This window comes from Rattus norvegicus, chromosome 5, assembly GCF_021556685.1.
Source record: "Rattus norvegicus strain SHRSP/BbbUtx chromosome 5, alternate assembly SHRSP_T2T, whole genome shotgun sequence".
Taxonomy (NCBI): Eukaryota; Metazoa; Chordata; class Mammalia; order Rodentia; family Muridae; genus Rattus; species Rattus norvegicus.
Window position 1 is genome coordinate 172,592,275 of NC_141538.1, and position 24,054 is coordinate 172,616,328.

The following is a 24,054-nucleotide window of genomic DNA, read 5'->3' on the forward strand; positions in this document are numbered from 1 at the left end:
CGCTACATGTTGAAAGATATGGAGAGGGACTGGAGAGATGAATTGGTATTAAGAGCACTGGCTACTCTTTCACAGGACCCAGCACCTACATAGTGTCTTACAGCCATTTGTAGCCTCAGTTCCAGGGTATCCAGGGCCCTTTTCTAGCCTCCATGGACACAGGGCATACATGTGGTACACAGATATTAAATATATGTGGGCGTTTCAGGTAAAATATGCATATACATTTTTTAAATGTGGTGAATGGGAGGGGGAGGGAGGACAAATAGAGATTCCTGGACTCTCTGCCCTCCCAGAAAGGACACTGGAGCACTTACTTCCACCCCAAACCTTATAGGTATCTAGCCATAAGAATAACCAAGAATGGGCTGGAGAGATGGCTCAGTGGTTAAGAGCACTGACTGCTCTTTCAGAGGTCCTGAGTTCAAATCCCAACAACCACATGGTGGCTCACAACCATCTGTAATGGGATCTGATGCCCTCTTCTGATGTCTGAAGACAGTTACAGTGCACTTATATATAATAAATAAATAAATAAATCTTTGAAAAAAAATAATAACCAGGAACAGTTCCAACCAGGAATAGGCAGTTCCATCAAGACAGAGCTGCCTTGGTAATACAGACACCTGGCATTTCATAGGACTCCAGGTTCAGTTCTTTCCCTCATATCTGGGTGCAACTCAGAGGGCACCCTGTGAAAGCCTTGTGCAACTCGTGTGAAACACACATGATTCCTAGTGGGGAGACTGAGCTGAGGGCTGGCTTATTTGAGGTTCCTAGACCTATACAGAGTGTTTTTGCAGAGAGACTAGGTATTGGCTGTACTGGCCAGACCAGGATCTTGGGTCACCTCAGAACAGGTCCCTTATACACTAACATGGGATACAACTGCTAGTCTGACGTACTACCTGCTAGAAGTCAGGGAGATATGTAAGAATGTTCTTCTGGGTCACCTCTAGCTCTTTGGGGGTTCACCCTCAAGTTCTGGCCCACTGTCTCTCCTGGTGAGATAGGACCGAGGCCTTGTGGTCAACCCTGCAAGAAAAATTTTAAATAGTTTATTTTTAAATTTATTAGGAAGGCATGGCATAGCAGAGCACAGCTTTAATCCCAGGACATGGAAGACAGAGCCAAAGAAGGAGAATCCCTGAGCTAGAAGCCAGCTTGGTCTACACTGTGCATTCCAGTTCAACGTGTGTGTGTGTGTGTGTGTGTGTGTGTGTGTGTGTGTGTGTGTGTGTGTTTGAAAATGAGTAACTTTTATTTGCCTGTAGTAATCATTGTTTTGGCTCAAAACTTCTCACCACACTAACTGATTCAGGCTTGCTTCTCTTTCTTGGCCTCTCCTGAATTGCTCTACTTGGCCCAAACTAACTTTAGCAATCTTTTTTAATTTTCAAATCTTTCTCTGATTCATCACTTTTTTCTGCCACTCAATTAGACATCACTTCCAAACATGGGTGTTTCCTTCTATAAACGATCTTTGCCTTCACTGTTTGGGATTACAGGTGAGTATTAAGAGTGTGTCTGTATGGGGGTTGGGGATTTAGCTCAGTGGTAAGAGTGCTTGCCTAGGAAGCGCAAGGCCCTGGTTCGGTCCCCAGCTCCGGAAAAAAAAGAACCAAAAAAAAAAAAAAAAAGAAAAAAAAAAAAGAGTGTGTCTGTATGGCAGCCAGCGGAATTAAAGGTGTGTGCTAAGGACTGAGCCATACCCTAACTAGATATAGGTTCAAATATCCTGTAACACTGACTCAAAAGAAAAAAAATACACATATTAGGGCTGCAGAGGGTTCAGTGGTTAAAAACCACTTGTGGTTCTTCAGGCTTTACTCACATAGCACCACTTAAGAGAGCTTGCAACCATTTGTAATTTTAGCTCCAAGAGATCTGATGCCTCTGGCTTCTGTGGGTATCCACACTCGTGTGCACACACCTACATAAGAAGACACACAATTAAAAATGTTTTGTATTTATGTGTGTGTGTGGGTATGTGCCACAGTACAGATGCTGCAATCAGAGGACAGCTTGGGGGAGTCAAAGTTCTTCTAGCATGTGGGTCCTGGTGCTTGAACTTGGGTCATTGGGCTTTGTGGCATGCACCATCTTGCTGGCTCCTGGAAATTTTTTTTTAAAGATTTATTCATTTATTATATATAAGTACACTGTAGCTGTCTTAAGATACACCAGGAGAGGGCATCGGATCTCTTTACAGATGGTTGTGAACCACCATGTGGTTGCTGGGAATTGAACTCAGGACCTCTGGAAGAGTAGTCGGGGCTCTTAACCGCTGAGCCATCTCTCCAGCCTGGAAATTTTTTTTTTAATTCCATTCTACCCTGGTCTTTTGGAAGCTGTCACAAGACACGATGAAAGTACTCAAAATACTGAGTAGTGGTCAGCTGTTTCTTTCCTGCAACTCAGCAACCCATGAACTGGTTGGTAGGGAGTACGTCCTGGAGGCAATCCCTAGGCTCTCCCAGTGCAGAAAGATGGAGCCTACTCTTAGGAGTTTGGTACTAGAGTTCAGGAGGTTTCAGTCAAGTCTACCCCAGCTGCAAGTCTACCTTGCCACCCCTTCTTAATTCTTAAAGCCATCAGCTTTGTATAGAGAGCAGGGCAGCCTTTGTCCTGTTAACTATAAGGTAGAAGATGTGTATGGTAAGGTGAGGTCTCTGGTTCTGGCAGGCCGTGCTGGCTACATCTGTCCCCATATGTCCCCAAATCTTGTCCCTTCAGGAATGATGCAGCTGTCTTCAGGGTCTGGGGGCTCTAGGCTGGGACCTCTCTGCATCTTTACCATCACGATGGTTTAGGCGCTCATGCTACCCTGGTGGGTATGTTAGTGCTTCATTTTACACAAGGACGCAGTTCAGAGAAGGGTTATGGCCCAAGGGTTGGCTGCATTTGCATCTTGGGGTTACTATTATGATGATGAAACATCATGACCGAAAGCAATTTGGTGAGGAAGTGTCTTCCTTAAGGTTTTTATTGCTGTGATGAGACATCGTGACCACAGCAATGGTGGTGTGTGGGCAGACATGGTGGCAGGCAGCAGGAAGAGAGAAAGACACTGGGCCTGGCTTGAGCACTTGAAAACCCAAACACCTCCCCCCCCCCCCCCCACCCAGTAACACAGTTCCTCCGACAAAGCCATACCTACCCCATCCCTAACAAGGACACACCTGAGCCTATGGGGCCATTCTTACTTAAACCACCACTGGGGTCCAGGAGTTGCCTCACAGACCACAAAAAACACAGAGCTCAGTCAGATAGGGGTAGTTTATTGAGCACATGTCCCAGGACTGATCAATCAGGGCATGGTCATTGAGTGAAGATCCTATAGGGATTTTAGGCCTAAAATCCACAAACATCTGTGCCAAGTTATTCCACCAATTGGGATTTTGGGATAGGGGATTTCCTTAGGAAAATGTCTTTGGGGGTTGCGGATTTAGCTCAGTGGTAGAGCGCTTGCCTAGCAAGCACAAGGCCCTGGGTTCGGTCCCCAGCTCCGAAAAAAAGAAAAAAGAGAGGAAAAAAAAAGGAAAATGTCTTTGTTGTACACTTATCCAACTCCCATTGGCTGGGGTATTCAACTGTGGCAGGGAACTTGCCTTGTCTAACATTAGTGTGTTAACTTGCCAACCAGGTGTCACGCACATTCATGTCTCTTTCTGCCAAGTAGGATGTCAGTTCCCAGGGAGGTCTTGGGAACTTAAACATTACTCAACCCCTACTCAAAATGGAAGTCTTATTCCAAATAATTTCTTGTATTTGTGCAGGTGTTTCTTTTATGCTGGGGCCCAAGCTTACTGTAACTATACAAAGCCGTTCTACTGACTTCCATTGTGATTGGTTTCCAAGGGCACAGAATCTGTAATCAACTTGGGCAGAGAAAGTTTCCTATTAAGCCTTAACAACCACAGAAGGGTTTCTTTGGTATACACTTCCACAATACTGTTTATTATTGCAGGAAGTCAAAGAACTCAAGCAGGACAAGAACCCGGAGGCAGGAGCTGATGCAGAGGTCATGCAAGAATGCTGGCTACTAGTTTGCTCCTCATGGCCTGCTCAGTCTGCTTTGTTTGTTGAGACAAGGTTTTTCTTGTCTTAGACATCACTTTGTAGACCAGGCTGGCTTGGAACTCAGAGATCCACCTACCTCTGTCTCTAGAGGTCTGGGATTAAAGATGAGTGCCATTTCATTCAGCACCAGCTTCCTTTCTTATAGAACCCAGGGCCACCAGCCCAGGGACGACCTCACCTACAATGGGCTGGGCCCTTCTAAATCAATCGCAAATTAAGAAAATAGTCTGCAGATTTGCCTAAAGTCCTAACTTGTAGACCCATTTTTCTCAGTTGAGGCTCTCTCCTCTTAAATGACTAGCTTTTGTCAAATTGACATAAAACTAGCTAACAAGGCATGTTCCAGAGAGCATAATTATTTTCCTGTATAGAGTGGCCTCATCTTCTAGCTTTTCATCCTTTAAAAGTGGCTTAATTTACCCTGATTAGGGGTCCCACTGCCTTGGGGAGGGAAGGAGGCAAAGGGTCTCTGTGCTTATTCATTTTTTGAGTTTGACAATGGAAAGAGAAGCCACTGGTCTCCCAGAACTAACTTGCCATGGTAGGCTGACAGACAGGATACTCCCCAGGGCTCAGGGGCCAGCCCTGTTGCAGCAGTCCAGATCAACTAGGGGTGCTTGACCCCTCCATGATGCTTCCAGGACTGAATACTGTCTGGCCACCTGCTCTGTGAATCAATCACCACTGCTGGAGTGGCTGCTGAGTCTTGGTCATCAATTGTCAATGATCAGTTAGCAAGCCTACTGCTGATACTCAGAGGCAGTCAGGGTTCTGGTGAAGGTTGAAGACTTAAAGTTGACCATCAGTTCTGCCATACATAACTGGTTGGCCAGGCACTGTAATGTCTCTGGTACAGCCCTGTGACTGCCTCTGCTTTGCAGCCCCAACTTGCATCCTCGGAGCAACCTGAGACATCCAAGCACCATGTGTAGCAGAATTTTAGCAGAGCTGTTGTGTCTGGCATGAATTCTAGAGTCACCTAGGCTTTGAACAAGTCTTTTGTAACTAGTTAGTGGGTATTATATGAGGTTTATGGAGTTGCTCTTCCAAAGGACTCAGAAGCTTTGTATAATATAGTCGGGAGACATACTCGGCAAACTGGGAAATATCTTATGGCTGGGAATTGCTTAGGCAATGGTTCCTTATGACCATGAGCCTTTCTCCCTGTGCCCAAGTTTCCTGAGATAATGGACTCTGAGACTCTTATATAGGAATACATGCTTTTATATAGGAATATAGCTTTGGCTAGTTTATCCCGTGTAGAGTAGTCTAAGTTGTGCCACTTGGCGGGGTACCTTTCCTTCAGTTTCATGTGACCGGCTTCTTCATGTGGGGCAGAGGGGGTTGATGATCTCCCTTGCCTGACTCTTTCCCAGAATTCCTCTCTCTCTCTCTGCTGGACTGCCACCTCCTATTTCCTGCTTCAGGTCATTGACATAGGCTTTAAAAAAAAAAATTGACAGACGGTGCTCCCGTGCAGTGAAATCACAAGAATCACAAAGAGATTCTCTATAATTCCTTCTGACTACTCCTAGATCAGACAAGAGGTTTTGGTATGCACAAATTGACTTGCAAAAAATGCCTTTTGTGTAACAATAGGCTTTGCAATGTGGATTCTGGGTTCATTCCTGCAGAGGTTGATCCCCCTGCTGTTGAGAAGCCTAATAATTAGGGTTTTTGTTTTTTTTTGTTTTTTTTTTTTTGTTCTTTTTTTCGGAGCTGGGGACCGAACCCAGGGCCTTGCGCTTCCTAGGCAAGCGCTCTACCATTGAGCTAAATCCCCAACCCCTGTTGAGAAACCTAAATTCATCCTGCAGTGTCTCTCTTCAATCTTCCAGTGTGTTGTAACCCAGAACACTGACACTTGGCCACATCCATCTTTGCTTTCTGGAGCCTATGCACAGTGTTCACAGACAAATGAAGGGAAGGTGCTGAGTCAAGGACATAGTGTGTGTGTGTGTGTGTGTGTGTGTGTGTGTGTGTGTGTGACGTATCTCACCAACATGAGAACAAACTTCAGCATTCTAGGAATGCAGCAGCGAGGCAGGAGTGTGCATGGAGAACTGGAGAAGTCTGGGCCCAAACTAGTATTCAGAACATTCCTACTGGCAGCTTCCTGTTTCAGCACCAGCCAGATAGTCTGCCAAATTACCAAGCTGTAACGCCTCCCCTCCCCAGGGTCAGGAAGGAGGCTGAGGAGAGGGAAAACCCGTCTTAGAGCAATGTCCTCGAGCATAATGATGGTATTCAAGAACTGAGTGGAAAACTTGGTGCGGAAACACAGGAACTATTTTTATAAGAACCGCTATCCCCAGGGCTTGGGGGGTGTCGCGGGTTTGGAGTGCGGGATACGCCTATGCTCATCAATTGCGCTGTACACAGGGGTCTTCGTGGCTAGAGGGGTAGCGAGGGAGGGCTGAGTGAATCCCCAGGCCCGGTACTTAACTGCTTTAAGGGCAGACAAGAGTGTATTCTGGGCCAGAAAGTGGCCGGTGGTCCTAATTCATGGTGAACTCACGGGTCATATTTTCTCTGGGCCTAGTCTCCCAGACTGGTCCGAGATTTGGGGTCGGAAGCACTGCGGGATCCCCGCAGCCACTTACTAGTTCCTGGAGAGTCGGCCAGACAGTATTAAGTCTCGGGAGAGTCCTGGAGGGATCAGGCAATACTAGCTCAGATCCCTGAAACAGGAGCTACAACGCCCCCGGAGCTATTGTCCAGTGCGCACGCGTCAGCAACCCTTTGCGCAGTAGCGGGACGCAACTATAGCCATAAATCCGAGACTACCCCGAGACACCTAGGAACTGACAGTAGAGCCCGCCACCAAGCTGCCTAGAGAAGCGCTTCCACCCGCAAACAGCGCACCGGAAGCGGAAGCGAGCCTGGGCCGTCCCTTGAGCGGCCATCTTGGAAGCTGAGCGACCGTAGCAGCGGAGAGGCTGCGGCGGGTGCGGTGGGCTTAGTCCCAGCGCGGGTGCGGCTCACGGCGCGGGCCCCACTCTTCCGCACCCTGCTCCGGCCTTGGCCACAGCGAACTGAACGCGGTAGCGGCCTCAGGGAGAGGTGAGCGCTCGCGGGCTGCGCGGGGCCTTGGGCCGCTCGTTCGCCCCGCCGGAGCCGGCTGCAGCGGCGGGCGGGGACTCGGGGACTCCACACGTCGGGTCCCGTTCGTTACGTCGCCGGCTGTGTCCGGACCCGGAGCGTCCCTTCGCGGACCCGAGGTCGGTTACTGAGTGCGTTTGGGGTACTTGGCTGGGGTTGGTCCGTCGGGCAGATTAGGGATTTATTTGGTTTGCCACGCGGGCAGATTCTCCCACGAAGAGGCCTGTTGGTTGGTGCACTTGAAATACTCCGAGGAGGAACCAGTTTTGATCTTTAAAAACGTATCCTGTGAGCTTGTGTTGTGCGGTGGTGGCCGTTGAGTGCCGCCTTTCACCTTGAACAGTTAGAACCTCAGACTACTTAATAAACCCCAAAGGAACGAGTTCAAAGTTATGCCCTTGAGACTAGTATAACAAAACCTTTGGCAGTAAGAGTGGAACTTGGGCCCGGAACAAGACCCTACCCCTTTCGGGGGTCGGGGTGAGTACGGTCGATCCTTACTATTCAACCTTTGCTAGCTGCGGACTCTCAGCCAGTGACCTCACTTCCTTTTTAGTATACATCACTTAAGGTGTATGTTTAACCTAAGTCAAGTCCTCCACATTTTATCAGACCCAGGTAGACGACTTGGAAGAGATAAGGTCATAGTCCACTGTAAGCTAACAAATGCATAAGAATATACCTTTTTATAAGTAGTGGTACAAGGCTTTACTCATGCCAGGTGTATGTAATGATAATGTAGCTTTAGGAAAAAAAAGAAATTTTAGGATTTTATTTAATTAGAAAGGCCTGTGTATGATCTTCAGCGAGAGGTCTAAGAACTTGGAGTCATTACTCTGCACATCATGCTGTTACTGTACTCAGTTCGAGTCTCACGCGTGTGTAAGAAAGTGGTGTTGTGGCTGTTTTTGTGAGCCTCTGGCTTCCTCCAGCCTATGAAGTAATCCTGGAGAAGGTAAAACTCCCCGAAAACCCTGGCCTTGGTGCATCATGTTCCCTTCTGATCAGTCAGGCCACAGTCTTATTTCCCACGGTCACCTAACCTGTGTGTCCAGAAGAAAAAAGAACTACCACCTTGGCACCGTGATGAGGGACTGAAAAAAGCCTGCTGCCCTGCTAGTGACTGGCTGCTTCCTGTCACCTTCCATCTCCTAGGAGAGCCATGAAAGATATTGCTGTTCTGACTGAGGTAAAGGAGGAGCACTTAGGACAACAGAGTAGTGAATCATAAATAGGATTTTACACGCTTAGCAGCAAGTTTGAGTCTGGAGATGCAGCCAGTGATAAAATGCTTGCTTATTCCGTGTGAAACTCTAGGTGTAATTTCCAGTGCTGAAAGGAAAAACAGAAGTAAAAGCTGGTCACAGTGTCGGATGCCTTTAATATTAGCACTTGGGAGGCAGAGGCAGGAGGATCTTTGAGTTTGAGGTCAGCCTGGTCTACATAGTGAATTTCAGGACAGCCAGAGCTATGCAGTGAGACCTCGTCTCAAAAAAAAAAAAAAAAAAAAAACATTAAAAGCAAAGTATGAGAAGGACTTTCATCCTGTGATTGACTGGGCAAAAAAAAAAAGAAAATTTTTTTTTTTAAAGACACAGTTTCTGTCTGTAACCCTGGCTTTCCTGGACCTCACTCTGTAGATAAGGCTGGCCTTGATCTGCCTCTCTCTGCCTCACAAGTGCCAGGATTAAAGATGTGTGGTTCCACTGCTCTAAACTATTTTTTTCAAGACAAGATCTTCGATCTTGTCTTGTATTCCAGGCCATCAGGGTGTATAGCCTAGGATGACTTTGAGCTTATGATCTTCTGCTTCTACCTGCTGGGATTATACCAACCATGCTTTACTTATGTGGTGCAAGAAATTACACCCAGGTCTTCATCATGTCAGGCAAGCACTTAACCAACTGCATCACATTTATACCCTGGCACAACTAACCTCTAGTTTCCTGTGTGTGTCCCTCAACTTTGATTACGCATCCTATCTGGTCACTTAGCTGAATCCAAATATGGTTGTGTTGGAATTACTCAATGAAGTTATTTTTAAATGCTGGAGTGTTAACTTCAGGGGTGAACATAAGAGAAAGAAAAGGCCTGTAGTTCTGCTTGTGGATCACTGGATATTGCTTTGTTTCTTACTAGGTGCTGGGCAAGTTGAGCTCTCTGGCCCACATGGCTTCTGAAGCTAAGAACTTGGGGACAATGCTTTCTGGAAGCATTTCTTGGCCATGCTGGACTGTAACCTTGTTCCTGGTGTGAGCATTCTTGGATGCATCAGGCAAAAGCCCTTGATTCTGCCAGAAAGGTTTTTGTGCACTATACTATTAGATCATGGGGCGCGGTGGTGGGTGGTGGTGGTGATGGGGTGGTGGTGGTGGTGTGGTTGTGAGGTTGTAAAGGACAGGAAAGGAGGAGTTTGACCAGGGGAATCAGAGAGGCCCCTGATGGATGTAGCTCAGAACAGGTAGGGAAGGATGTGGGTGTATTTTCCACCAGTCCCAATTGGGCTGGGAAGGTTGGATTTGCTAGGTGCTATGAAAACTAGGTCGAGGTGGGTTTATTTATTTATTTATTTTTTTAAGGGTTTGGCAGAAAAAAAGCTGTTGCCACTTATCTGCTGTCTTTGGTGGGGAGGGGATGGATAAAGTGTATGGATGTTAGTGTACAAGGTGAACTGAAGTGTGAAGAGCTTGGAGGGCCTTGTACCTGACAGGAAAGTAATGTGTTCCTGCACTATGGTTACTGGGATTGGAAGGGCTTAAACAAGTCATGCATGGATTAGGGCTCTTTGAAATATCCCCTCCCCTGTTGAGAGGCCACATGGGCACCTTTGCTGAGACTGCACATGAGGGTTTGTGGTAGATAACCCTAGCCAAACCCACCCTCTGTAGGCCCTGAGGGTACAGAGTAAGCACATGCCGAGCCCTGGTTGTCATGAGGTGTCAGTACTGGTAGAGGAGGCAGATACAGCAGTCTGTGGTGATGGCGTCTACCAAGAAATTAGGCTAAAGGTTGTTAACTATGTATAAGCAGATACTGAAGACAGTGAAAGAACATGTGGCTATCTGCTGGGAATAATTCATACAAAGGTAGGTTTATCTAGTGGGGAGCTCAGGTTGGGGGTTACTAGCCATAATTGATGTTTGCTGGTGTCTAGAGTCGTGGTTAAAAGGATCAGATAGCACTGTGTGAGACAGGTTAGGGATAGACTGGCCTGGTGATGGCGAGAAGAGGCGTACTGGAGAAGACTGGGCTTCCAGTGTCAAAAGATAAAGCCATCAATGACTGCACATGTCTAGCTGCTCTGTTAGAGCCAAGCTCATCTATTTTTCAATTAAATGTAAAATAAATACATTTATTTTTGCAGTGGGAGATGTATGCCAATGCAAGTGCGCAGAAGTCAGAGAAAGGTTGTAATATCAGTTCTCTCCTTCTGCTGATAGATCCTGGGAATTGAATTCAGGTCATCAGACTTGGCAACAAGTGTCGTTACCCACTGAACCATCTCACCAGCCCATTATCTTTTTTCTAATTTGTATATCCCCAAATGGCCCCTTCAGTCATTTTAGACTAGTGATACTCATGCTTTATTTTTAGTTGTAGAATTTTATGTATGTGTTTCTGTCTTAAATTATGAAGAGAAAAGTAAGAGCTCTTCTGAATCTGTGACAATGAGACCCCTCGTCCCTCTACCACTGTCTCTTCCCATCTTCTTGAGTAGAGCTGAGGGATCTGAGTCTGATTCAGTCTTCCCTTTGTCTCTGAGACAGAGTCTTACTATGTAGACTGGGCTGGCCTCAAAGTCAGATCTACCTGCCTTTGCCTCCTTTGCTGTATGATTAAAGATGTACACTACCATATCTAGCTGGTTTTTCTCTTTAAAGTTTTTGAGTTGTATTTATTGTTTGGGTGCACGTGTGCATGAGTGTGCATGTCTGTGGACACGTGTAAAGGTCAGAGGACAACTTGCAGCAATTACTTCCTTTCCATTCTGTGGGCTCTGGGGAACCCGCTGCTTTCGTCAGTCTTGTCTGGCAAGCACTTACCCCTGTTTACTGGGATACCGTCAAAGCCCCAGTTCCTTCTCTTTAGCATTTTCAGGGTTTCCCTCCCTGTATGTATTCACTGCTGCCCTATGTTGTGTCCCCTGAGTGACCTTTGTAATAGAAGGCCCTAAGTTCCTTAAGGCTGGGGTCTAAGACTCTTAGGGTTCTGGAAGTTTGGCCTTGCCCCTCTGGTTCCTCTTGTCTTTGTCCTTTATTGTATTTAAACTCCTGCTTGACATGTGACCAGTGTAGTCCCCTAAACATGCCTTCCCCTCTGTCTAGTCCATGCATCTAGATCTCTGAAGATTTCATTTCTTTAGCTTCACATTGTCTCTTCACATTGTCCCCCGCCGTTGTTACTTGTGACCAATGATAAATGTATAACAGGCTTCCAGGGCCAGAAGGGTCAGTAGTACTCACTGATTTTTCTGCTGTGAAATGTCCATCATGGAGGTGTTGATGATCAGAGTTAAAGGATATGAATAGTTGCTCATTGGAGCTTATGCAAGCTGGCTTCAGTATGCCTACCCAGGCCCCACTTGGATGAAATGTCCCATGCAAATTCTTGGAGGACTGTAATGTAGCTCATGGTTCTTTCTACCTTGCATCTGTGTTAGGTGCTTGGTATCGAGTTACATAAATGAAAGTGGTGGTGGTGGTAGGGGCATTTAGAAAAGAACTGAGGGAAGGACTTGATGGTGGGTGGGCCGCAGAAAGGGAAGCAGACTATTCTTCTGCTGAAGTTGTTTATAGTAAGGAAATCTTTTGTCTGTTTTGTTCTTTGTAAATAGAGAGGCCCTCTTTTCTCTTTTAAATAGATGAGCAGTAACAGCAATAAGAGAGCTCCAACAACTGCGACACAAAGGTTGAAACAGGACTACCTTCGAATTAAGAAAGACCCAGTGCCTTACATCTGTGCAGAGCCCCTCCCTTCAAATATTCTTGAATGGTAAGATTGCACTCCCGCTCACACTGCACTGTAGTCACTCTTTTGCAGGTACTGTAGTGGTCTAGCTGGTGGGCTTGGTCATTTTAGAGACAGTCTGGTAACTCAGTGATGGATGGATATCTGAGAGCCCTGTCAGTACTTTGGGCTTTACAATGAGTGTCATGTCAAGAGTGTTATACTCTTTCTTGGCTTAGGCTAGGGCTAAAAGAAATCTTCTACCCTGGGGTAGTACTTACTGTGGGGTTTGGGTATATGAATCTCTCAGATATTGCTCAGGTACCTTAGGGTTAGGCTGCATTTTGCTTTTTCACATTATCAGATGTGGAATTAGCTGTCTACCCTGGGAACATTAGTGACAACATTGACACTGATCCTTGATCCTGGCCTAGGCCGAGTGCTCCTAACTCTTGAACTGACAGTGATCAAGCTTGTGGAAAATATTTGGTGCATGGTAGCTCTTTTGGTCCATTAAAAATGCAAAGTCTGGGGGGTTGGGGATTTAGCTCAGTGGTAGAGCGCTTGCCTAGCAAGCGCAAGGCCCTGGGTTCGGTCCCCATCTCCGGAAAAAACAAAACAAAAAAAACAAAAAACAAAAAACAGAAAAACAAAAGTGCAAAGTCTGGGGAGATGGCTCAGAATTAAGAGCACTCTTCCAGAGGTCCTCAGTTCAATTCCCAGTAATCACATGGTGGCTCACAACCATCTGTAATGGGATCTAGTGCCCTCTTCTGGTGTCTGAAGACAGCTACAGCATACTCATATATATAATAAATAAATCTAGAAAAATTCAAATTAAAAAAAAGTCTGAAGTCCTGAGCATGGTGGCACATATTAATCCCAGGACTTGGGAGACAGAGGCAGGTAAATCTCTGAGTCTCTTGAGTTCAAGGCTAGCCTGGTCTACAGAGTAAGTTCTAGGAAAGCTGGAGCTACACAAAGAAACCTTGTTAGAAAAAAAGCAAAAAGGATAGAGTTAGGAGATTTCACGTTCTCCATGGAAATGGTCATTACCAGCCCTGACTCAGCAGCAGGTCTCACTGGGTGTGGCACACACCTTTATCTCAGCATTCGGTTGGCAGGGTTAATCTCTTGAGTTCTGGGCCAGCCAATAGTGTGTAGTGAGGTCCTATTTCTTTTGTTTTTAAGACATTTCTCTTGCTTTCATGGATTTGATCTTTTAAAAAAATGCTTTAATACTTTTAGAATTTTCCAAATCCACAGAAAAAAATTTTCCTGAATTAAGAAATGTTTTGCAGTTTGGATGTCATTGACAGAATTGTATAAGGGGCCTCTTTTGTGGCATTAACCATGTTCCAGAGATAAAAGTTAGATGTGGTCCCTAGGAGATAATTGGCTGATATGGGGACAGGGTTCATTGATGGGTTACTTGTTACCTGGTTTGTGGGATTTTTTTTTTTTTTTTTTTTTTTTTTTTGGTTTGGTTCTTTTTTTCGGAGCTGGGGACCGAACCCAGGGCCTTGTGCTTCCTAGGCAAGCACTCTACCACTGAGCAAAATCCCCAACCCCCCCTTTTTTTTTTTTTTTTTAACTACCTACTTACCTACCTACCTATGTAATGTATCTGAGTACACTGTCACTGTCTTCACACACACCAGAAGGGGACATCAGATCCCATTACAGATGGTTGTGAGCCACCATGTGGTTGCTGGGAATTGAACTGAGAACCTCTGGAAGAGCAGTCAGTGCTCTTAACCACTGAGCCATCTCTCCAGTCTGTGGAACTCCTCTTCGTGTGCTGGTTATAGGTCTCTTAAGTCTAGCCTTCGATTTGATTATGTGCTAGGAAGGACTTGCTTGATTTAAATTAAATCAATCTTTTTATTGCATTTTACTGTGTTTATGGGGTGGATACATAGGTGCCAACACATGTGGAGAGGTCAGAGGCCAGTTGGGGAGTCAGTTCTCTCCTCCTACTTTATAGAATCCTGGGAATCAAACTAAGGTTACCAGATTGGCAGCATGTGCCTTTACCCACTAGTCCATCTCACCAACTCTCACTTAAGATTTGCTAGGACAAAAAAGACCAAAAAAGCAACAAAGGTATGTGGGGTGAAGTTCATAGGAGTGCAGATAGCTCCCCAAAACTAGGCTTGGATAGCACATGTGCTGTGTCACTGAAGAAGCTCATTAGGCACTTACTGCTGCCCAGGTTTGTGACTTTGGTTATCCACTCTAGCCTCTTTGTTCCCAGAAATAATGAATCTGAAACTGAACTATATTTGGATAAATGCCTAGGCCAGCAGTCCTGGCTATGTTCCCTAAGTAGCTCATATCTCAGTAATCCAGTTTATTCTAGTCTAAGTTTTTCTTTTTCTTTTTTTTTTTCTTTTTTCTTTTCTTTTTTTCGGAGCTGGGGACTGAACCCAGGACCTTGCACTTGCCTAGCCAAATCCCCAACCCCCTAAGTTTTTCTACTTAGGTTGGATTCTTCTCAGGTTTATGCATCAGTCTCCTCCAGTGTTGGAGCGAATTTACCTTGCCTGGCTCTTTTCCAGAATTTCCCTCTCTGCGGGACTCTTCTGTCTCAATTCATTGGCCATAGCCTTTTTTTTTTTTATTGACTGGTGATGCTTCCACACAGCATATAAAGCTTCTCTCTTATATGGGTTCTGTTTGAGTGGCCATTAGTGTCTGCCACCCACCAAAACACCAAACTCCTAGGAGAGATTCAGCATGAGCTGAATTGTCCTCTTTTTATTGGGGTTGTGGGCATTGCCCCCAAACTGCACTGTCAAACCTTTTGTGAGAATTCTGTAGTTTTAGAGAATTTATGGTACACAAATCAAGTAATTTGCTTCTCTCTCTCTCTCTTTCTTTCTGTTAGGCATTATGTTGTCCGAGGCCCTGAGATGACTCCTTATGAAGGTTAGTGGAAATCTGAGTTGTTCCTTTCAGTGTAAATGACAGTCTTTCTATTTTGGTTTTGTAGTAAAATTATATTTACTTGAATCTCATCCTAGTAATTCTCTTAAGTCCTAGAAATGTTTGCTCATTTTGGTTTTGTTAGACTGTAACCATCTGCATTTCCCCAGCCTCTTATGTTGGTTAGAAGTGAAGAAAGTTTTTTTTTTTTTTTAATGGGTATGGATGGGTATTTGCTTGTGCACCATGTATGTGTACCTGGGGCCCACAGAAGAGGAGTCAGGTTACTGGAGCTCTAGGTGATTGTGATCACCTAGATGTTGCTGGGAATTGAACCTGGGTCCTTTTGCAAGAACAGAGTTCTCTTAATTACTGAGCTATCTCTCCAGCCCAGTGAAAAATGGATTGGAATAAATAGTAAGATATCCTTCTGTTTCTAAAGTCAAAGTGGAGAAAAAGTTCTGCTAGATACTTTTTAATGTCAGAATAGTCTCTGAGCTAAAGGGAAGCATGTGAAGCTTAGGGGGAGTCCTAAGGGTCTTTATAGGCCCTATCAGGGTCTCACCTCTCTACTGCCTTCTACTGTTGACCTGGTGGCCTGATCCTCAGGGATTTTGACAAATCAGGCCTTGAAACTGTCAGTCAATAGATTTCTAGAGTCCTGTAGCAAGATTGACATCTCTAGGCGAGCCCAAGGCAGAGCACTGACCAGATGGGTAGTGCCTCTGCTTCCAGCATCAGATGGCAAAAGCAGCAGGCCTTCACCTAGTGGGAATCTTGTGGAACACTGAGATCTGAGTCTGTGAGGCTCTGGGTTCCATTCTCAGCACAAACAAAAAGGAAAGAAAACTATTGCCTGGAACATTTGGTTGAGTGCTTGGGTGGTTGAGAATAAAAAGGGAAAACTCTTTCAGGTTAATTTGTCTTATACTTCTTTAACGGGTTCTTTTTTTTTTTTTTTTCGGAGCTGGGGACCGAACCCAGGGCCTTGCGCTTGCTAGGCAAGTAATGGGTTCTTCTTTGGTCCAGGAACCCAAGTTTTGGGGTAATTTGTTCTGAAGAATGAGTCTGCAGGGGCTATGGTGGAGATATATGTGTATGCATGCCATGGTGATGATGCTGACACCAGAACTTGCCTGTGCCCCATAGCAATAGGGTGTGGGTGAAGTGAGGGAGGCATACAAATTATGCGTCCCGAGGAGTCCTTGGAATTCCTTTTGGTCAGTCTCTTAAGAGACAGATGGGCTTCTGAATAGTTGGTAAAAATATAACACACTGTGTGTTTGATATGCACGCATCTGTAGAAATGAGTTGTGGCTCTCTAGTGGGGTACTATGGGTACTGCTATGAGTTTTGAAGTTACTTGGGGTTTTGTTTTTAATTTTTAAATGTATTTCTGTATGTGTGCATAAATATATGCATGTGGCACCGTTTGTGTGCAGGAGCTTATATATAGAAGTCAGTAGAGGTGTTGGATTCTCTTAAGGAGAGTTATAGACAGTTTTGAATAGCTATATGGGGACTTGTAGCCAAACTCAGGTTTGCAAAAGCAGTTGGTACTGCTGAACCATCTTGCCAGCCTGCTTTTAAATTTTAAACTAAATAGCATTTAAACACCATGTGACAAGATCTCTTGTAGCACCATACTGACCAAGGTTTGCTGATGTGGGGATGGGCTGGAGAGGGTAACTCTGAAGGTTGTATGAGCAGAAAGCCTTGGAGATTGCCAGATCTTGCCAACTGAACCCTGGCCTATTTTCTAATCTTTAACTCTAGTGTCTTAGCTGTCAATGCTGGTACCCCCTACTCATCTTTTTTTTTTTTTTTTTAAAGATTTATTTATTTATTTTATACACGTGAGTACACTGTAGCTGTCTTCAGACACACCAGAAGAGGGCATCAGATTTCATCACAGATGGTTGTGAGCCACCATGTGGTTGCTGGGATTTGAACTCAGGACCTCTGGAAGAGTAGTCGGTGCTCTTAACCGCTGAGCCATCTCTCTAGCCCCCTACTCATCTTTTTATCCTCTTCTGTATTGTCTGTGGGTATTGTCCCTTAGGCTGCCAGTTTACTGAACCTCTTTAATGCATCTCTTCAGTTGTCCCTGCTCAGTGGGGACTAACCTTTGGTAGGTGAAGAGCTTTGTTCAGTCTTCAGTTCCTTGTCCTCTGGTATATGTTGCTGTTGTTGACTGCTTTTCTGATGTGTTCTCTCTCCTTGGCTTTTGAGCTGTCCCTCCTTGCCTTCCTAGGGGCTCCTCTGCAGCTCCACGTTTTTGTCCTGAGCTCTATGGCAGTCCTATATCTAGTGCTCTTGGACATACCCATCCCAAGAATACAAAATTGACTTCCTTTGGAAAATTTGCTAAAAATTTGCTAATTGTGGGTTTGATGCGATCCTATTCATGTTTTAGGAATGTTAAAGGCTCACTCTAAACTTTTCACGAAAGGACAAAGTAGATTCCAAACATTTTTTTTTTTGAAAGGCATCTATGGTTCTGTGCTCTCTGGGTTTCTGTTGCTAGACTTGGGCCATGGTTATGCTTTCAGTCCATCCCTCATAGACTTCTTTGTGCTCTTCTTGGCTAGGCTTGTAGAGGGCCTTCTGCTGACCTTTGTCCCAACGTAAGAATTGCGCTTCTATTTCGGGGGGACGGGTCTGTCTTGCTGTGATCATTTGGTAAAAATATTCTTCATGCTTTGAAGGTGAGGCCTTTGGCTACTCATAAACACTGAGTATTCTTTGTAGTCTAACCTGTGTCTTAAGTTAGGGATATACCTCAGTGGTAGGCTTCTTGCTAGCATGTGCAAAAGACCCTAGGCCTAATCACAAGCATAACCTATCAATAAGTAATGTGTGTTTATATACAAAGAGTAAGATTTCAGTGTGGGTGGGGGTACACGTGTGTGCTGGTGTACTCACTTATGTGAGGAAGCTTGAGGAGTATGTCAGGTCTCTCTGTTCCATTTGAAGCAGGGTCTTCCTGAACCTGGAATTCTAATTTTTTCTGCTAGACTAGTAGCCAACAAGCCCCAGCAGTCTTCATTGCTGGAGTTGCAGACATACACAGAACCATACTACCTTGTTCTGTGGGTTCTAGAATGCAAACTCTAATCTTCTTAATGCTTGCATAACTGGTTCTAAAGTTCTGATTCATCTCTTCAACCCTCATTTATGTTCTGTAAGTAGTTGTCTGAGTCCAGTGGCCTCTTGTTTTCTTACCTAATTTGCACTATGTTATGTGTTGTGTAGGTTTCACCAGGCTCTTGCCTGACATCTATTCTTATGGTCCTTTTCTTTGAAATGCAAGTGGGTGCTTCTTATTTTTCATCCCCGCAGACAAATGCTGGTGCTCAGAATGCATTTGCTAGGGACCAGATGAAGTCGTGGAGGAGGCAGGGATTTGTAGCAAGTTGTCTTCTAATGACTCAGTTCTCAGAAAGGGAGGAACATGAAGATTAGGGTTGTTTTATAGCTTTAGTGGAACAAGTGGTAATTAAAGACTCCTTGGGTATAGGTGTAAAAGATGGAGAGTCAGATACTGGGGGACAGGCTGAAGTGTTGGACGAGAGCGCAAGCCCTGGAGAGTAATAAAGACAGTAGTTGGCTGAGCCTGTGAGCCAGCATAGGGAGAGGGTAGTGGGAGACCACGGGCTTGGGATGCCAGCTAGAAACTAGGTAAGGTTGGTGGGAGTTGAAGCAGTTGCACTGGATGTTGACGAGGCTTACTGACAAGGATATTTTACTTTTCTTTCGGCGTAGGTGGCTATTATCATGGAAAACTAATTTTTCCCAGAGAATTTCCATTTAAGCCTCCTAGTATTTACATGATAACCCCCAATGGAAGATTTAAGTGCAACACAAGGTAAGCTTCGTGGTGATGCCATGCTTTGAGCTGTTTGTGCTCATGGGAAATGTGCATTCTCGCTTACAAAATCCCTTTCTTTCAGGCTGTGTCTCTCCATCACAGATTTCCATCCAGATACATGGAATCCAGCGTGGTCCGTCTCCACCATTCTAACAGGGCTCCTGAGCTTTATGGTGGAGAAAGGCCCCACCCTGGGGAGCATAGAGACATCGGACTTCACGGTGAGGTGTGGCAGCGGCTCGCCCGGGGCCTTGTGGCACCGTGGCCTCCAACCTTTCATCCTGGGCTGATTGTGTCCTGAGACATGAGACAGTTTCCTCTTGAGCAGGTGGAGGCTCTGTTGGTCTTCCACCTCCACCAACCATTTCCCTGTTCCTGGCCACACTGTAGACATCTCTGCTTTGGCTGCCTCAGGCCGTGGCTCTTGGCCTCACGTCCATCTCTGTCTCCAACTCAGCTTGTGCTTCTTGCTAAGCATCACTGATGCTCCTGTACTCCTCAGGGGACTTTGTAAGGCTTGATGAGGGGACACAACACGTTTCCTGCTTGTTTTATTTCTCTAATGTTTAGATAGGAATCCTGCTTAATGTTTATTGATAACAAAATATAAATAAGCCTTCATAAGACTAATTTTTGAGAAAAGCATTTTAGGTGCTTTCTATAATATTGACTACAGGAGTCTGTTTTGAGATTTTGTTTTGCTTTGCTATTAGGATCTCATTTTTAGCATAGGATGTCAGAACAGGCTGGTGTTGAATCTGTAGTGATTCTCATACCTCAGCCTCCTACGTGCTGGGATTGCAGGTGTGCACCACCACATCCAGCTCTTTGATGATTATGACGATGATGATGGTGATGACGATGGTGATGACGATGATTGAAGTAAAGTCAGTGGATAATGCTGGTGCACACCTGCCTTTAATCTCAGCGCCCAGGAGACAGAGAGGGGGGGATCTCTGAGTTTGTCCATGGCCTAATCTACAGAGTCTGTTCCAGGACAGCCAGGACTGTACAGACAAAATCTGTCTCAAACAAAACAAAAGTAATTTTCTAGCTGATAATTCCCTTCTCTTTCTTCCTAGAAAAAACAGCTGGCAGCACAGAGTCTAGTGTTTAATTTAAAAGATAAAGTCTTCTGTGAATTATTTCCTGAAGTTGTGGAGGTAAGAAAGCAAAAGTTGGAACTTAGTTTTGTCTTCCTTTATAAAAACACTTTCAGATCTGATTTTTTCCAAAGAGAAACTGTTTCTGTGTCTATTGCTGTGTTCCTCTAGGTGTCGTAGAAGGATTGCAGGCCCCCCTGGTTGCTGTAGGACATAGAGGGGTCTGTGCTGGGCAACCTCCAGATGTACACACTGTTGGGTGACAGAGCTAGCTCTTCTCCAGGACCCTACAGTGCAGGAACGACAGGGTCTCGGGATGGGGGGGACTCTGAGCAACATACACAAATGTTAGGGACTCAGTTTGTCCCCACAAAGGTATGAAGCTTGCTGATCAGTGACCATACCTCAGGGGATCCACCATCAGTGGCCAGGAGATACATCAGTTGCCTCCTACAAGGGCTGGGCATGTACTGTGTCACAAGTGTCCCCTGGTCTGTCCTTGATGGCTCATTGTTACTCACCATTGCTGCCACTTGGCTCAGGCAAAGAATAGTGATTTTGAAGCCTTGCTTGGTTTCTTTTCCTGTAAAATGGGATGAATTCATTCAGATTAGGATCTCATGCAGAGGAATGGAGAACTGTGTTCTGGGTGGTAGATCTGAGCTTATAAAAACTTGAGTTCTGCTCCCAAATGAACAGGTTAAGACAACTGAGGGTTTTTGTGTTTTTCTCTCAGGAAATTAAACAGAAACAGAAAGCACAAGATGAACTAAGTAACAGGCCCCAGAATCTTCCTTTGCCAGACGTGGTTCCTGATGGGGAGATGCACCGTGGCCAGAATGGGATCCAGCTCCTCAATGGGCATGCACCTGCTGCTGGCCCAAACCTTGCTGGGCTCCCACAGGCCAACAGGCATCATGGACTCCTGGGCGGCGCTTTGGCGAACTTGTTTGTTATAGTTGGGTTTGCGGCCTTTGCCTACACGGTCAAATACGTGCTGAGAAGCATAGCACAGGAGTGAGGTTCACAAGCCACAACCTGCAGTTGCTGCTGAGGGACACAGGGGCCAGAGCTTGATGCAGGCGAGACGGACATGCTGCTGAGCACAGGGTGGCCTGCCGGACTCCTGGGCTTCACTTTTTAAAAACCTTAAACAGAAAGCAAAAACCAAAATGTGATCTGGAGGAGATTGGAGGTTGACATGGACAGTGCCACTCACGCTTTGGTTTTACTGCTTATCTCCTGTGTTGTCTTTTGAACCTGTTTAGTAAACCTGTTTTGTTTGTTTTGTTTTGTTTTGTTTTTCATTTTATTAGATTTGGTCACTTAAAAATATAAAACGTTAATGCCTATCAAATACTCTGTGTGTGTTCTTAGTGGAGGAGCTGAAGGCCTCCTGGTGGGGCCAGTGCTATAAACCTCCAGTGGGGCCAAGTGGGCTGGCTGGTAGTGGCTTTAGGTGGGAGGGTCTAGGAGAGGACTGATTTGGCCTCACTAAAACCACTTATGAGTGAGAGAAAGGACCACACAAAGTGCTAGTTCTGTTACTGTTAAGGTAGAAGAATCTGCTTGCTCTCTAACCACAGTGGCTGAGGACTGCAGTGACGGCTTGGGGGTTGGCCCGGGTATTGCTGTCAACCTCTCTGTTCTTTCAGCTCCTTTGAGTGATGGAGAAGTAGGACCCCTTGGTGCCTCTATCCTTTTCTCTGGATTCCTTCTGTCTAGTTGGCCAGAAGCCAACCTCCTATGTTGGCAGACAGTGGACTGGGCCTATGTGTTTTGCTGCTTCTCCAGGTTTTCATTCATCTTAAAGAAGGCTGCACCTTCCTTCCCAGGTGGCCGGCCCATGTTAGATGTTGATCTCTATGGATCATGGAAAGGGAAACGGCCCAGAAAGCACAGCAGGTTTGAGTCAGCTTTCAGCCTTCAGTCGCTTGCCTCCCTCACGGTCGTCTCCTTGGCATTTCGCTTAGTGTATCTGCAGGAGTTTGGGAAGGCTGATGCCTGTAAGGCACCAGGTGGAGGGAGTGACATCCATGTTGGGCGTCAGTCATCACTAGGGGCTCCAAAAAGGCTTTAACCAGGCTCCTCTCAGGGATCAGTGGTAACGCTGAAGTGCACTCATGTGATAACCTTTAGCTCTGTAATTTATAACTAGTATATACCGTGTAGCCCTCTCTTGAAAAGTCTTTAGTTATACCTTTGTTCTTAATTCCATGATGTCTGTGTTAACGTCCCTTCTGTGGTAGGGTCATTCCCCAGGCTCATGCCTGGCTTGAGGGGAGGTTATGTTGCTGATGCCAAAAGGTGGATTGAGAACCCCTGGCTGGGCCTGCACAGCCTTCAGCTAAGGGCTGAGAGGTGTCTGCCTGGCATGGTCATAGTGGGCGGGGCCCTACAGAGATGTGCTTCCTTCCCTGGTCCCGGAGTGCTCCACTGCACTTACGTAACTTTAATATCAGTTCCAAATTCTTGTTTCCTGAAGTTCTCCTAAGACAACATTATCATACACACCCCATCCTCCCATCCCCCCATCCCCGCACTCCCGCATTCCCCCCAGAGCTGAGGACCAAACCCAGGGCTGTGTGCTTGTTAGGCAAGCCCTCTACCACGGAGCTAAATTCCCCAACCCAAGACAGAACATCATCAAATTTAGTTCTTTGAGATCTCAGCTTCCACCCCGACCCCCAACACCACCTTTGTGGGAGTTTGGGGGGTTTCTCTATGTATCCCTGGCTGTCCTGGAACTCACTCTATAGATCAGGCTGTTTTCCACCTCAGATCCACATGCCTTTGCCTCCCAAGGATTCAAGGCGTGGGCCTCCACTGTCCAGCTGAAATCTCAACTCCTAACAGCCCAGAATTAAAGAGAAAACCTTAGAAAGTGCATGCTCTTAGAGTAGAAGTAAAAAGCAGCCTGCTCTCTGACCACAAGGTGTCGCACTTAGTGTACGACTGAAGAATGCTGTGAAGACTTGGCAGGTTAGCCCCAGCTTCCAGTATTTTCAAGTGCTGCAGGACCCTGTAATATCCGAAGTGTGTTGCCTGTGCTGATCCCAAACAAAAGTTGACTTTTTACCCCATTGGCTCAAGCATGTCTGACCTTGTTGCCATTTTGGGAGAAGTCACTGACAGGGGATAGGGTTGGGGGGGGGGGGGATGACACAGGGGGACGACGGACAGGGATGGTAGTTGGCACCTGGACTGCCCTCTTTTAGATCTTAGATGAAAAGCCTCTCCCAGTGCTCACACTCTGTTGTTATTTAAAGAGAGGGGCACCTTGGAAGAAAATTTCCCCACTTGGCCACCTGTGTTCTCTTCTGAGAAAAGGAACGCTCAGGTAGCCTTTGGGGATTTTTCAATGGGGCTTCATGTAGCTTAGACTGCCCTGAACTTACTATGTAGCTCAGGCTGGCCTTTAATTCTCTGTCTGCCTCCTAGGGCTATTATTTTAGGCCCAAGCAGCCTTTGGGGATTTCATTATAGCATGGGTGAGAAGGAGGGTCATCCACACATAGTGGGCCAGTAGGTTCCCATTGAGCTGTTTTCTCCAGGGCTTGGGATTGAGAGCCAGTATGTGATCCTCCTGGAGGCCACCTTGATCAGGGTTTTCGTGAACCAAAGTAGGATTCTTTTGGTTATTTTCCAAGTTGTTTGTGGCTGGGAGATGTTGAAGCTGGAAAGCTGGAAACTTGAGTCCATCCCTAGTCACAAAATGAGGTCCACTGTGGTATCCCTGGCAGTTCTAGCCTACCTGCTTATAAACTGCTTGAAAGACAGAGCTGGGGACTCCTATTACCAGAAACACTAAGAAAGGCTGGGCCACCAAGATATAAGTGGATCAGAAGAACAGGGTGCTTTGAAGAGGTTTCTGGGCTGAGGCACTTGCCTTCTCCAAAAACTGATCATTGAACTTGGGGCATAGAGGCTGTCTTTCTTGGCATGCGTGAACAGACAGACACACACACACACACACACACACACACACACACACACACACACACACACACGGTACAGGTC

At 45.8% G+C, this 24,054-nt stretch overlaps 1 protein-coding gene across 23 annotated transcripts; it reads left to right on the forward strand.

Moving 5' to 3' along the window:
• Window positions 1-6,969: 6,969 nt before the first annotated feature.
• Window positions 6,970-21,391, forward strand: Ube2j2 (ubiquitin-conjugating enzyme E2, J2). Of its 23 annotated transcripts, none has more exons than XR_015619601.1 (10): window positions 6,993-7,304; window positions 8,194-8,374; window positions 9,325-9,487; window positions 10,216-10,271; window positions 12,047-12,177; window positions 15,023-15,063; window positions 18,826-18,928; window positions 19,014-19,157; window positions 20,014-20,094; window positions 20,771-21,391. XR_015619601.1 is itself a non-coding variant. In XM_087548565.1 (10 exons), the coding sequence occupies exons 5-10, from the start codon at window positions 12,047-12,049 to the stop codon at window positions 21,053-21,055; spliced, it is 780 nt and encodes a 259-aa protein (XP_087404691.1). In that variant the 5' UTR covers window positions 6,993-7,304; window positions 8,194-8,374; window positions 9,325-9,487; window positions 10,216-10,271; the 3' UTR covers window positions 21,056-21,391.
• Window positions 21,392-24,054: the final 2,663 nt, after the last annotated feature.